General features: G+C 41.6%; 1 protein-coding gene across 2 annotated transcripts in view; it reads left to right on the forward strand.

Moving 5' to 3' along the window:
• KIF18A (kinesin family member 18A) overlaps positions 1-15,373 on the forward strand; it is a 97,513-nt gene that overhangs the window by 31,052 nt on the left and 51,088 nt on the right. For both annotated transcript variants that reach the window (XM_019477090.2, XM_006260670.4), the window contains exons 7-9: positions 11,718-11,894; positions 12,763-12,837; positions 13,142-13,248. In XM_019477090.2, coding sequence (XP_019332635.1) covers positions 11,718-11,894; positions 12,763-12,837; positions 13,142-13,248 — 359 coding nt within the window. The remainder of the gene's footprint in view (positions 1-11,717; positions 11,895-12,762; positions 12,838-13,141; positions 13,249-15,373) is intronic.

The following is a 15,373-nucleotide window of genomic DNA, read 5'->3' on the forward strand; positions in this document are numbered from 1 at the left end:
TAAGGCCATTAACTTAAACTCGGCACTGTCTTTAGACCGTTCCAATTTGTTATGAAAATGGTTAGCCGCAGCAAGGACTTCGGTCAAATCTTTAGTTTTTTAGCCAATAATTACTGTTTGAATTTTTTTAGCAATTTTAGGGTTAAGTCCCTGGACGAATGCTGCCACTATTGCTTGTTTAGCATTTCTGACTGGGTTATCCATTCCTGAGTATCGTTTAAATGCCTGTTTGAGGCGTTCTAAATAGTCACTGGGGTGTTTATTTTTGTTTTGTTTACAGGTATTTATTTTGGTCCAGTCTGCCTTTTTTGGGCAAATTGTGAGAACTGCCTGAACCAAAGCATTTTTCTTGTCAATAAAGTCTTGGCCAATCCCTGGGTTTTGATCTGGCCAAGTACAGGCAGCGTACAGACGTAGCATAGTCTCCTTGGGCAAAATGGATCGCATGAGCTGATTAATGTCAGCCCATGTTGGATTATAACAATTTATAACAGTCTGCAATTCTTTCTGAAATTTTTTTGGGTCTTCTCTGATTTTTGGGAACTTTTGAGTTAAATTGTAGAGATCACCTGGAGTCCAGGGTGTATGCACAGTTATTATATTTTGTCCATCGTTGCCAATGCCTGGCATTTGTCTTAGGGGGTAAACTTGTGCAGTTTGGGATCTCAGATTGATGGGAGATCTTTTCATGCCTATTTTCATTCTTTTAAATACACCTGTGGTGGGTTGTGACCCAGGAGTAAATTGTCACACTGGTGATGATTGAGTGGCAGATATGGTGGATGAGTCCGGACTATTAAGCTCCGTGGATGGATTTACTGAAGGAGCTTTAGCTAATGGGTCACTAGCCTGGGCTGCAGCCTGATGTTGAACCGGTTGTTGTTGATGTGGGAGTTCCAGGAGAGCCGGGTTCGAACAAAGGTCAAGGATATCCTCTGCTGGCTCCGGTGGTGGGGGCGCCCCGGGCAATGCTGGATACATTGGAGCGGTGGCCAGCGTGTAATTTGGGGGAGCAGCCAATTTCTCCCGAACAGCTTTTAACTGCTGTTTTAATTTTTCTTGAGAGTCTTTTAGGCTCCTAGTTTGAGATTTTGTCCGCCTTTTGGACATTTTATCATACCAATAAAAGAACGCGTCCCACTGGTTTTGTGGTGTTTTGGATCTACGGGACTCTAACGCCCCTCTTAAGTGCACTATTTTATCCTGATCAAATGTTCCTTTCTGTGGAAAATGTTTCACAGGATCATCCCTAGTATACCAGTTCCACTTATCCAGGTACTTGCAAGTCTCGGGAGAATAGTGTGTGTATATAAAGTACGCCGGAGTCCCCTTAGGGGGGACAGGAACCTGTTTAGACTGACTTGTTCCCATTTTCAGTCACACAGGGAGACGTAGGAGAGGCTTATTTAGGATGTCCGGGCCGCTCAGTGTCTTGCCTCGCAGTTTTTTACTGTCCAGACAAAAGGCTTCTGACCCGACACCGGCTCATAAAATGGAAATGGGGAGGGAAACACTAGAGGGATCCTTTCACTCCTGCTTTTGGCAGAAGCTACTGGGACGAGGGGTTTGGAAAAGACAAAATCACTCAGACGCCCTGTCCACTGGGTCACGAGGTTCCAGTTGGGTCCCCTTGCTTTTAAAACTGCCCTGTTAGGCAGAATTGGGGCGGCTGAACCCAACCGTAGTCTCAGTCCTGGTCAGTGGCTCATATTTCTAAATACACACACACATTCATTCAATAAGCCCTGTCCACTGGGTCACGAGGTTCCAGTTGGGCCCCCTTGCTTTTAAAACTGCCCTGTTAGGCAGAATTGGGGCGGCTGAGCCCAACCGTAGTCTCAGTCCTGGTCAGTGGCTCATATTTCTAAATATACACACACATGCACATTTATTCAGTCAGCCAGACCTCCTACCCCACACCGCCTTAGTTAATTAACTACAAGCCCGATGTGCTGTTGGATGAAGGTGCCTCAAACAGTTTTTCCCTAAAACGTACGTTACCAGACACAAAATGGGATCCTTTACCAGACAGAAAATTTTAGCCGGCAGTAAGGTTCAGACTGACCTGTTTTAACAAGGTTCAGATCCAGTTACCACGGCCAAGTTGGGAGCCTATAGGCAGTCTTCCTCCGAAACCCCAATAGAGATTTTGAATTAGGTCTCTTATCTCTCAAGTTTGGCGCCTCAGGGTTCGGGGGGGGGTAGCCTGCGGTCCTCCTTTCTCAGCCTGTGTTCTGGATCCGAGTCACGGCACCAGGAATTGTCGTGGAAACACACACAGAGTACTTTTGGGTCAGGTCAGCAGAAGCTTTTATTTAAAAGAAACTATAGCTGTAGGGGGAGTTTCAAAGTGACATGGATTTCCCAAGCACTTGGAAGGGGTCTCCCCCCAAGAGCAAAATCAGGAGGCTTATATATTTTTTAACAGTCGCTTATAACTCACGTGATCATATAGTGAAATTAGCATGAAAAGCGGCTATAATATTACTTTATTATTTTTTTGCTGTTATCAGGATGGGAATTATGGGGGAGATAGGGTTAGTTTACAAACCTCCTTCTTGTACCTGGAAATCTACTTTGTACATACTTTTTTTTTTTTTTTATCTTTAAGGCCGCGGTGAGCGAAACATTTATAAAAGAGTTATAAAAAACAAACACTTGCCCTTATCTGTTTTATTATACCGAGCCAGCAATTTTATATAAAGCGGTTATGTCATCTTATAACTAAAATAATCAAAGTTTAAGGCATATATTTTTTCTGATTTCACAGCAGCTCCCTTGCTGCTGTTGGACTTTTGCCTGCATGTTTTATACTTGCCTTTCTCTCTTAAGAAGGTTTTGATTTATGGGTTCCTTTAGACTAAAAACTTTGAACTTAGTAATTGACCTTCTGTTTAGCCTTATTCTGCCCTAATTGAACCTAAATATTAAACAAGGGACTTAAGTATTGATCTAACTGCTGAGCTTTAGCTACTTTACCTAGATATCTAGGTTAGTTACTCTTACTTAAAGAAAGAACTTACCTTGAAGGCTCCCCTTCAGAGTGGGGCACAAACATTCCTGTTTGCTCTCCTTGTTCACTGTTGTTCTTTGTACATGCATTGCTTTGCATTATTGTGAATTATCCTATTTACTTAAATCAAAGACAAGATTTTCTTGACCCAGTCAACATGGGAGGAAAAACTCTTGCCTTGGTTTTGAGTACAAATATGGGGGTGGGAGGACAGTGGCTGCCCCTGCAGCCTCCTCCTCCATGAGCTGCTGCTTGCCTTTCCCTTGCACTCTGGGCCTGGTCAGGGCCAAGGAGCACAAAGAAGATAGTGCCTGTAGCCCCAGACTAGCCACACAAAGGTGGCACCAACTCCGGACCCATCTCCAGTGCCAGGGCTGGAGCTGCCACCACCCCAACAGCTGCTACATGCCTGGGCTGGGGCCAGAGACAGGACATGCTCTGTGCTTCCTAACCTGGGTTGGAGCAGGGCCAGAGCCAGAGTTATGAAGAAAGTAAGCAACCAGCAGCAGAGCGAGGATAGCACAGGGGTCAGGGTAGAGCAAATGCTGGGTGTGTGGGACAGGTGCCAGGGGGTACAGGCACTGCAGGGAGAGACAGGCAGGAAGGCGAGGCAGGTGCCAGTGGTGTGCAGGCAGAAGGTGGGGTATGTGGGAGGGGGGACAAGTGGGGGTTGGGCAGGCAGCAGGGGTGGGGGACGGACATGTAGGTATTGGGTGGGGGAATGGTGGGAGGGATAAGCAGCAAGGGACAGGAATGAGGCCACGTGATGCCCATGCTGCCTGCCCCCTCCCACCTTTCTTCCCCCCCTCCCCCCCCACTTCTCTTTGTACTGCAGTGGTTGTGGAGACAAATTTTAAGACAACCCTCCAAAATTAGATTCTAGACATGGAAAATTATAACGTTTATAATTTTTTTTATGTCTAGACTCTCATTTGGGTGGGAAGGGATATCATAAATTCACAGTCACCTTGGATTTGGGTAAATACAGTGAGTTAGAAAATGTATGAGCAATGGTTCTCCCTTGAAATGCCTCTGCAGGGTTTATAGCTGTTACCTGATAGTTTGCAGCTGCTGAATGATATAACGCATTAAGCAAGGATATGGCAAGCCTTAACTGTTGATTGCCATATGTGGGGTGAGGAAGAAATTTTACCACATTTATGTTGGCTTTGCCAGTGGGTGTTTTTTGTCTTCCTCTGTAGCAGGGGACATGGCCATCTTCCTTGGATCTCTCAAATAGGGGTGAAGAGCTCACTGGCCAAGTTTGCAGACAACACCAAGGTATGGGCAAGTTTGGTCACACTTGAAGATAGGCTACAGATACAAGCAGATTTAGCCAGGCCAGCAAGTTGGGCGAGTCAGAACCAGATGAAATTCAATGTTGAGAAATGTAAAGTGCTCCACCTGGGGACGAACAGTCCCCTGCACACCTACAGGCTTGGCAACACCAACCTGACCAGCACTATGAATGAAAGAGACTTGGTGGTAATAATGGACCACAGCATGAATATGAGCTGGCAATGAGACTCTGCTGCCAGCAGGGCAAATAATACTCCAGCATGCATCAATTGATGCATGCCCAGCAAGACCAAGGAAGTGATTCTCCCACTCTGCTTGGCACTGCTGAGACCCCAACTGGAGTACTGCATCCAGCTCTGAGTGCCACACTTTAACAATGATGTGGTACAGCTTGAGAGAATCCAAAGAAGGGCCACCCATATGATTAGAGGCTTGAACAGAAAGCCGTATGAGGAAAGAGGGACCTGGGACTCTTCAGCCTGAAAAAGAGAAGAAAAAGAGGGGATTTGGTAGCAGTTTACCGCTACATCAGGGGCTTGGTGAACAACTGTTCACCAGGGCACCCTTTGGGAGAACCAGGAGCAGTGCCCTCAAGTTCCTGGAAGACTGTTTCAGGCTCAACTTTGTGAAAAATTTCTTCACAGTTAGGGTGTCCAGACTGTGGAATAAGCTCCCTCCAGAGGTGCTGCAGTCACCTACCCTGGAAATCTTCAAGGGGAGACTGGATAGTCATCTAGCTGGGGTCACCTGACCCCACCTGATTTTCCTGCCTGGTGCAGGGGGCTGGACCCGATGATCTTCTGAGGTCCCTTCCAGACTTACAATATATGAATCTAATTATATTTTGTAGCAACAGTTGTCTTCCTGATTTTACCTGTTGCTTTTTAGGGTGCTATGTCTTGTAGTTATGTGGCAGGGTTAATAGTATAGTTTTAGTAATACATTGTTATGGGGTGGTTTGATAGGGATGATCCTGCCTCAGGCAGAGGGTTGAACTAGATGACCTCCAGAGGTTCCTTCCAACCCAGTTTTCTGTGATTCTGTGAGGAATTCACATTGAGTTCTGCCATAACATTTCAATGGCACTTGCAAGGATTAGAGCCTTTTAGAAAGAATAATGTCTTGTATCTGCTGGCAGCAGTCTCTCTACTGGTATCCCTTTGTCATTAACTGGCCAGTTATAGTAAAAATCTGTTTTATTATTTTGCTTAATTATTTGTAGTTCTTGCAGTTTTGAAAATGGAAAAAACTATTTTGCATTCAGTTTTAGTTCATTATGCTCTAAAGAAAAATGCTTGGCCTTTGAACACTGTACTTGTGAGAATAAAGTGTTGCTGTGTGATCCAAATGTTAAATATTTTAAATACACAGGAGAAAGGCATTCATAAGCATGAATAAGTTTTGTTCTTGCCCTGCAAATCTTAAACCTGGGGTATATATGCTTGTAAATGAAAGGGGTTTTGCCCAGGGAGATTGTTTCTCAAAGTTCCTTAGTGGCTATTTTGCTTTTGCTTTCAGCCATTTTAAAATGGACACTTTCAGATTTTAGAGACCTGAAGTGATGTTTGTAATACTACCTAGGTAAACAGTACGACTAAGAATCGCGGGGCTTGTATTGGTACCTTTTCAATAACAGTACATTCAGTAACAGAATTTAAATTTGAATATTTATGTGCTTACATCAGTGTGTTACTGTCTCATCTAGTAAACTTCATTGTTTTTTCACCTATTTATTTCTCCAGTGTTTTCCCTCATAACTTTTTCTAGCCATTAGTTCATCTAGGAAGGTTAAATGAAGGTTCTCTAGTACAATGTTGTCTAAAGATAAAGTCCTATATCTCCATTCAAAATTTACACCGTAGATCAACCAAATTTTGCGTTTTTACACATCTTTTCTCCAAAGCTTTACATCAAACCTGAAGAGGTTTAAATAGACAAATTGATATGGGTGCACCAATAGAGATTTTGGGGGCTGATGCCAATAGCCAATTTTTAAGGAGGTGTATCAGCTGATACCAATCCGATTTCCAATATGCAGCCCTGCAGCTTGGAGAGCTGCATGCAGCTGATAAGTCTGTTGTGGTGGAAGAGGAGGTAAGGGGTTGGGGGGGCAAATCAAGGCCCCTGCAGTGGGGAGGGAGCGGGGCTGGGGCAGGAGCTGCCCAGGCGGGGTGCCAGATAGAGCTGTGGCTTGTCCGAGTGGGGCAGATCCCACCGCTGCGTGCACCCCAGGACAGTATGTGCCCCCCCCCCCCCATCTCTGTGGAGTGCAGGCAGGATGGACTGCAGCAGTGGGCTGGGGCTAGGCCAGGCTCTTCCCAGTGCGTTGCACGGGTTGGGGAGGGTTGGGCTGGGGCTGCACTTGGGGCAGGTGGCAGCAGCACTGGGGGAGCTACAGTGAATTTTGGGGTGACTGCAGGCTGCCCCCCCCATGCACCCCGAAGAGCCTGGCACAGCCCTAACCCCAGCCCACAGCTGCTGCCCATCCTGCCCATGCCCCGTGCAGATCTAGGAGCACATGCCCCCGCCCCTGGTGCTCTCCCAGGGTGCATGCAGTGGTAGGAGCCGCATCCCACTCCCCATGCCCACCGGATGAGCCGCAGCTCCATCCAGCACCCCATCCCACCCCGGCTGGGCAGCACCTGCCACAGCCCCACTCTCTCCCTCACCACAGGGGCCTTGATCTCCCTCCTCACGCCCCTTCTACCACAACAGACTTACCAGCTGCACACAGCTCTCCAAGCTGCTGGGCTGTGCTCCTCGCCACCTACATGCTGTGCTGCGGCTGCGCGTGTGCTCGGGTATTTATTGGCCAAATTATCAGCCACATCAAGCCGATTTCCGATCCAGTCAATTTTCTTTATATCGACGCTGATCCAATATCGAACCACGGTATCGGTGCACCTCTACAAGTTGAATATGAAAAGAGCGTAGAGATATTACTGTAAAGGATCAAGCTGGTCCAGAAATTGTAGTCTTTCATTGTCTTTGGGGAAAATATTAAAGGGTTTATCTTTGGCAGATATTGCTTCCCAATGCCTGCTTGGAGTTGGAGCAGTAAAGCAAATTTAAAACCCATTCCACCAAGGGTCCAGTTATTTCTATTGATTGCCTCCATAATAGATGCATTGTGATTTTATAAACTTGCCACCAATTTTCATTTATTACCCAATATTTTTCCAACCACATAACCAAGAGAGAGCTTATTTCAGGGTGTGAGAACACAAACTGGTACCTGTAGTAGTATTTTCATAAAGACAGGGTAGTCTGAATATAGTGCCCCACTGCATGTTCTTCCTGACTTTCACAGACTTCTTACCTCATTGCTTATGTAGATAAGTGCAGAGAACAGTTATGGACTTGTCTATTTTATAGGTACATTTGGAACTCTGGATTCGCAACTGAGGGGTTTGTATGTATTCCCATGACTTGTGAAACAACAGATATAGTCCAACTCCTGTTGAACTGCCTTAGAATAATTCTAGGATTGTTCAAGCATGGCATGTAATTTTCCCCAAATGTCATTGTTACAGTGCCTTTGGAACTACTTATATTCTTTGAGATACTACATTGTGTAAAGCAAACTTTGTGTTCCAGAGCCACATCCTGACAGCTTTTAAACTGACATGTCTGAATCACTCCTGTTACATAGAAAGCAAGTAATTGGTATCTTTCCTTTCTGCTAGGCACTGGATGGAAGTAACAAAGACTGAGTTCAATTTAGGATTTATACATGAATTTTCTATCCTGGCTTGAGCTTCCACCCAGAAACTTGGCAAAATAAGTGATCCATGGGTATTCCAGTTTGAACAAACTTCCCCATTTGCAGTCAGTATTATACTAAAACAGAATTTATTAAAGGGTAAAAATGGAACAAATGACAATTAGGAGGGAAACCTGGACAGTAGTAGCCCAGGCCAACCAACTGTTAAGTTTGGCACAGGTCACCACGGTCAGAGTTCTCTCCTACTTCAATGCAGAGTATATTTGGTAACTAGTGAGGCCAGTTTGGAGCTAACTGTTCACCCCAAATTTCCCCATGCCTTGCTTCCACTAGGGAGTGCTGATCTACTACCATTCCTCAAATCTGCTGGAGGTGCTGCTCCACTACTAATGCTACTGCTGTTGCCACTCTTCACCACCACTAGGGAGTGCTGCTCTACCATTGCTGCTCCTCACTGTAACTGGGAAGCACCACTCCCAGTTGCTCATACAAGCCAGCTCGCTGATGCCTTGAGCAAGTTCAGGGATTTTAGCTCTTTTATTATCTACCGGATAATAGTAGAGGTCTCAGTGTGGCCCTCTATATATACTCCAAAAATAGGTAACTGGCCTCAATAGGAACCATTGCAGAGATCTGCATATCATGAATACTCTTCCCTGTGAGGCTTGATCAAATGTAATGCCATCCCTGGGATAACTCTTGAAGAGAGGGTCCTCAAATTTTGCCTTTCACTCATGAGCTGATCATCCCTCCATCTTAGACCTCCGCACAAGTATTAGTGAGTGCTGACTACTCAGAACTTTTGCCTGATTTTTCTCTTGCACCCTAATAATGTTACAGTTAAAGTGGGCACAGAGAGTTCCCCCTCTGTCAACCATGCGTACTAATGTAAATAAGGTTCACAGTTTCCAACTGTCTGACCACATATGTCTATGGTGACATTAAGATAAGCATCACAGAGAGGTTGTCATACAGAACACTGATACTTTAATAGGGTTACATCCTCAGTCTCTTTCCCTGAAGTCTAGACACTCTATTGGTACTGTCCCTTTCTTTCTGATTATATGAGTCTAAGGGGATGTCTTAAAGAGAGCCCCCTAATGGACAGCCTAGGAGCAGACAAAAATAAATAGCTGAAAACCAGACTTAGAGCTGATTTTCTTTTCTAGTAGATGGTAGGGTAGATTTCCAGGCCCTAGTCTAGTTGGGCAGGAGGGGACAGTAATTTGAAAACAGTGTATTCTAACTTTTTCTTGCTCCCTGCCTCCAATACATTCGTTAACCATGAGGTTGCGCGGAGGGAAGTGTAGGAACAAACTATGACTCTCCATCTGCTGGCATGACCCCTTCCATCTTGCTTCTGAAATGTAAAATATCACTTACACAGACTTTGTAGATAGTTTCTCAATGTTATGTCTGGAATGGCACAGGAGTGGGACAGAGCAGTCAAAACAAGAGCTTTTCTGATGACTACAAGGCCAGGTTTTAAAGCATAGGCTACTCAGTCTTCTCAAGGCTCAGCATTCATGTTAGCTGCTGTGCAGGTACGTTCCAAAGTGCTTATCCAGAAAAGTTAGGCAGGAAAGTGGATTTTAGGACATTTGTTTGTAGCAGGGAAATTGGTATCACGGATTTCTTTTTTAAACCTGTAGATTTTCCACAGATGCGACTCCTAGATTTTTGCCTTGCATTTCATTGTAGATCATTCAGCATTTGACTGGCAGAAGGATGAACTGAGCATCTAGAATAAGAAAGTACTCGCACTTTGGGGAAAAAAAAAAATCCCTTCACTTTTGTTATATAAAGTGATTTCATTATATGAAATTAGTGGATTATCTGCAATAATCAGTATGTTAATCAAATGATTGCTTATCATCCATTTGTTATGGCTAGTTGACCAAAGTACCAAAATATTTACCCTACTTACAACTGTGTAAACAGGTCGTGAGCTAGCTTAAGTCACAAGTGAAACAAACCAGAGAAAATCTAGGTTTCCTGATTTCCACTTTGTTGTACTTTTAATGGTTAATGTTTCCTCCTTATTACAATGCTAAAAAAATTTGAAGTTTGATGAAACTCAAATGTGGCAAATTGGCTGAATTAGAAAAGATCCCAGCAGTCTTTCCTCCCCAAGTACAGGGGTGGGGACTGGACCCGATGATCTGTAAGGTCCCTTCCAGCCCCAAACAGCTATGAAACTGTAACTCTACTCTGGATGCTAGCTTCTCCTTTCTGACTCTTTCAAGAAGTTTGATGCTGGAAAATATTAATAGAGGCTCCATGGTTCCCTTTAATGCTTCATTTCATACTATCCCATGAAAAGTTTTCAGCAATTAAACAGAGGAGCCTTGCACCCACTTTTTTTGTGTATTCCTTTAATTTGGAACCATAAGAATGTACCCTGGTTATCATAGTCTCAAGTGCTATCTATGAGGACAAATCTTACAATATGACAAGATAACTGAGAGGTATTAGGTTGCTAAGCTTAAAAATTTTTTTTTAATTATTTAAGGGTGGGGGGGGGACTTAGGTAATTTATCTTCTTGATTCAAGGCAGTGTTTCATTAAACATTCCATGGGGGTTTTTGGACCCTTGTGTATGGCTGGCTATTATAATTGATATAATGCTATTCCAGTCAAAAGAAAGGAGAAACATCACACAAACTATGTGGGAGTTTCTCTTCAGGAAATCCTTGTAGCTCACTGTTTCTGTCAAACCGTGTAATGTGCCTGTAAATTTCATCTGCCAGAAAATTTATTGCAACACCACAGCACCAGAAAACCGTACAACTAAATTGTGGAAAGTAACTGTCAAGCCTCAGCAAACTGCACAATAAAGAAACTTGTGCAGAATGGAAAAATAAACCTAGACTGATGGGAAATATGAAGCAGCAGAAGCTTTTTATGTTCTTGGCGCAAAATAACATATCCCCTTCACTCTTAGAACAAGGTACGGGGCAAAAAGAAATTTACTTGCATCTTGTGCAATTAGCTTAGGTAAAAATTCCAGGTGAAATATAGACCTGGAAATGTTTATGCTTCCCTAGCAAAACATTAAGGCAAAGATGGGCAATGTCATTAGCTGATGCATGACTATATGTCTGCTCATATAAAAAGAGACAACTGTCAAACTAAATGGAAAATCTTGTTTTGTTCCCTTCTCTCTGTCCCTTCCAAGAGTTTTCTTTCTACTGCTGTCCTAAACCAAGTCTCCCTTCCAGTACTGCATGTATTCAACTTTGGTGCTATTGAATTGAATGGGAAACTTAATGTTGAGTAGCTAAGTCCATCATCTCATGAACAATTAATGGCCACAATGAAAATATAAAAAAAAAGTCAATAGTAAAAATTGAAAGTTAGCAGAACCAATTTTCTCTGTTAGTACAGGATTGTTCAGATCATAAAAAAAATTCCATTGGGAGCTAGCTAAGGTATAGAGAGCAAATATGAAAATGAACAATGAAGGTACTAAACAAATTTACTGGTGGATGCTTTTAAAATGGACTGCCTACTCTGCTATATGTGTAATTCAAGAAATTACTAATGGAAATGAAAGATTCCAGCTGTCACAAATATACTACTGTGTTTGTGGGATGATTACTGTGTTTGTGGCATCATTTAAGATGCATCAGTTTAAAATATATCTGCAAAATACATTATAAAAAACACTTTGTTTTCCAGAGCAAGAAACAGCATATTCCTTATCGGAACAGCAAACTTACCCGTTTATTGAAGGATTCTCTAGGAGGGAATTGTAGGACAATAATGATAGCTGCTGTTAGTCCTTCTTCTATGTTCTATGATGACACGTATAACACTCTTAAATATGCAAACAGATCAAAGGATATCAAATCTTCTGTAAGTAAATTTATCTTCTTGGCAAATATTGGAGTTTACAAAATTTAGACAGCATAGTATTAAAAGAATAAACATATAATTGTTTACTATGGTAAGATATAACTTACAATTTATATAGCTTTTTGCATCAAAATTCAGTTGAATGATCTAGTCATGTCTTTTTCTTATTTTCTAAATTTTATTTCTTATGTACTTTTAAGATGTGTACATTAGAAATTAAATGCCAAAGACTAGGGGTGCACTGATAGAGATTTTTTGGGCTGATACTGATGGCCAATTTTTAATGAGCCATATCGCCCAATATACAGCCAGGCAGCTTGGAGAGCAGTGTCCAGCTGGTAAGTCTGTTGCGGGGGAAGGGATGAAGGGGGTCACAACAGACTTACCAGCCAGACCCAGCTGCTCTCAGGGCTGCACTCCTGGCCGCCTGCATGCTGTGCTGCACCTGCGTGCATGCACAGGGCATTTATTGGAGACATTATCAGCCTCATCGGCCAAAAAAGGCCAATTGCCAATGCTGTCAATTTTTCTTACGTCGGTGCCAATCTGATATGGGACCAATGTATCGGTGCACTTCAACCAAAGGCAGCCTATAGGAAAGGACACTTGTTTCCCTGAGAAACTCTAAATATCAAAAGACTTTAGAGTACGTACTTAAGTTGATTTTTCCCTTGTTATAAAAATAAGGAAAGTTCACTTGAATCATGGCTCTGAGCAACTTACTAAAAGTAGTAGGAACAGAACAACATATTTATCTCTTAGTGCAATATAGTACAAATGTAATTATATGATATTCTGTCTAATGCACTTATGCAAGAGGGATCAAAACATTTAATTTAAAATTTAACTTTTTTTTTTCCCTTAACAGTTGAAGAGCAACGTTGTTAGTTTGGACAGTCATATGAGTCAGTATGCTAAGATTTGTGATGAACAAAAGAAAGAGGTACGTCAGTCTTCATTGTTATGGTTACCATTCTGATGCTGCTGAAGTATCTATAAGCAAAAGCTTTTTTTTATAATAATAGAAACTATTAGGAAAGTTCTAGGAAAATTCTACTCTTCTGTATGGTTTTTTCTATCTTCGTTTTTAAGAAAGAGATGTTTCCATATTCTAGTTAAGGGACTTTCCTCAACTTTTTGAATGAAAAAAAATCTTCTTTTCAAGACACATACATGAGAAGGTAAAAATGGTTCACACAAAGCAGGTTTGATACTTCAACCAAATATAATATCTATTTTTGTTTTAGATTTTAATGTTGAAAGAGAAATTAAGAGCTTTTGAAGAGAGAGCAGCTGTTCCTGAAAATTGTGGTTCAAGCAGTCTTTCAAACCAACAACAAGTGGAAATACAAAGGTAAAAATATTACATATTAAGCTCTTATATTAACAAATTTATCTTTGTATAAAATATTACCATAATGTTTTTAAATCATTTCTTTGCTTTCTCTTAAAATTAGGTTTCAGTTTGGTTAATATTGCTTTTCTAGTTACAGTTCTTTTCCAAGGCTACTTGATGGTAGGAGCATCAACACATGCAATTAATGTGCACAAATAAGCCCTGGAGCTTTTGGTCTGGAGTTTTATGCTTTTGGCACACGGTTTCAAAGCGTGTCCAGGAGCAAAAAATTCAGGAGCATGCTGCTCCAATCGGGCAACATGTGCTACAGGGTGGCTGGTTGGGGCATGAGGGTGTTTCAGCACAGGGGACTGCACGCTGGCTAGTCCTGCACTGAAGCACCCTGTGTGCATGAAAAAACTCTGAAGCAGAGTAGTACTTGTAAATAAAAGTACTATCGTGCTGCAGAGTTTTTTTCATTTCATGTCCCCTTATAGGGGCACATGTGCAACAAATGTCTCAGCATCTACACAGTTAATTAGTCAACTGCACAGTAAAGTTTCTTGTGGACACACCTGGTGGGATTTAAAATAAAACATAATGGGGGCAGTCTTATGGAGACCTGACAAATTATATGAGTTAGTAAACTTAATGAAATGAAACCTTTTTCTAGCTTGATTTGCTGTTTAGTAGTAAAAAGTCTGTAGATAGTATATGGTCCTGTGTTTTGAGCGAATTTGTACATACTGAATGTAAGGAAGTAAAATTCTAGTTGCATGTTAGGAGAATTTTACAAGTGTCTTCTCATTAGAATATTGTGATTGAAAAACATAAAAGGAGACCGCTTCTACAGAATAGAAATGTAGTTGCACTTGAGAAAACATAAGGGCTGGACTGGAGTCTGTGCTCCAAAGAAAGCACAATATCATTTGCTATTGAGTTTTCTAATTTAAAAGCTCAAAAATGCATGCTTTGTAGCAAATTAAAGATTACTGAAATCATTTTACTAAACCTCTAAAATGAAGACTCTCTTCAACTGTGTTTAGATTAACAAACTTGTAAAATGTGTCAAAGATTCTAAGTGCAATAAGCGTTAATTAAAAGTCCTTGAAAACTGCTTAAAATAATCCTTGCATAAAATGCATAGAAATAAATCTCTTGAATATAATTATAGTAGTTTGTGTGTTTTTGAAATTTTAATTTCATCACATTCAAGTCCAAAATGTGATGTAGATTCCATAGTTAGTTTTTCCTGCCTTATGAGTCTGGTGTATATATATTGTTACCAAAACCGTGGGACTGTTTGTCCTTGAGAGAAAAGGTGACAGCCCACTTTTGGAAGTTTAGACACCAGAATTAAGGCACAGCTACAATTCCCTTTTATTAATAATTACTCTTCAGACACAAAGTTTAGATACAGTTATAATTCCTTTAATTATCACCACCCATGTAAGAAAACAGATGAGACACAGATCTACAGTCTGACTTTTTATTGTCACATCCCAAAAGTAGATGAATGCACACTTTATTCCATTGCATATCTAGCTACCCACAATAAAACTATCTAGATTCTTATTTTTTACCGCTGCAGAGACCCTGGAGGGAGCATATCATAAGGTGCTGTATTTTGGGTGCTCTGTGGACATACTACCAAACTGAACTTAATTCTTCCATTATTGGAGTTATGTGAAGTTAAACAAGTGTAGCTTCTGTTGGTATTGTTTCTGCATTTTGTTCAACCTTGCTGCACTTTTGGTGGTCTCAATTATGAGGAGACCAGAAAAACTATATTGGCGGTCTTAGTAATTACTAGCTTTATCATAGCTACTACTATAGATAATTTAACTACAGTCTCTTTCGTACATCAGTTGCTGCTACTGATGCCAGGTGCTTCTCTGGTAGTGTCCTTTTTGTTTTCTTTTTTTACGTTATGAACTAAGACTGTAAGAGGGCTATATGACTTTGAACATGTTGACTTTGCTTGCTTATACTGTAGCTTTTTAGTTTAATTTTCTTTAGACGTGCACTGATACATCAGTCCATATCGTCTCAGCACCAATAAAAGGAAAATTTATATTATTGGCAATTGGCACTTTTTTGGCTGATGTGACCAATTAATGTCACTGATAAATGGCGCGTGCCT

Source organism: Alligator mississippiensis, chromosome 2, assembly GCF_030867095.1.
Source record: "Alligator mississippiensis isolate rAllMis1 chromosome 2, rAllMis1, whole genome shotgun sequence".
NCBI classification, from domain to species: Eukaryota; Metazoa; Chordata; order Crocodylia; family Alligatoridae; genus Alligator; species Alligator mississippiensis.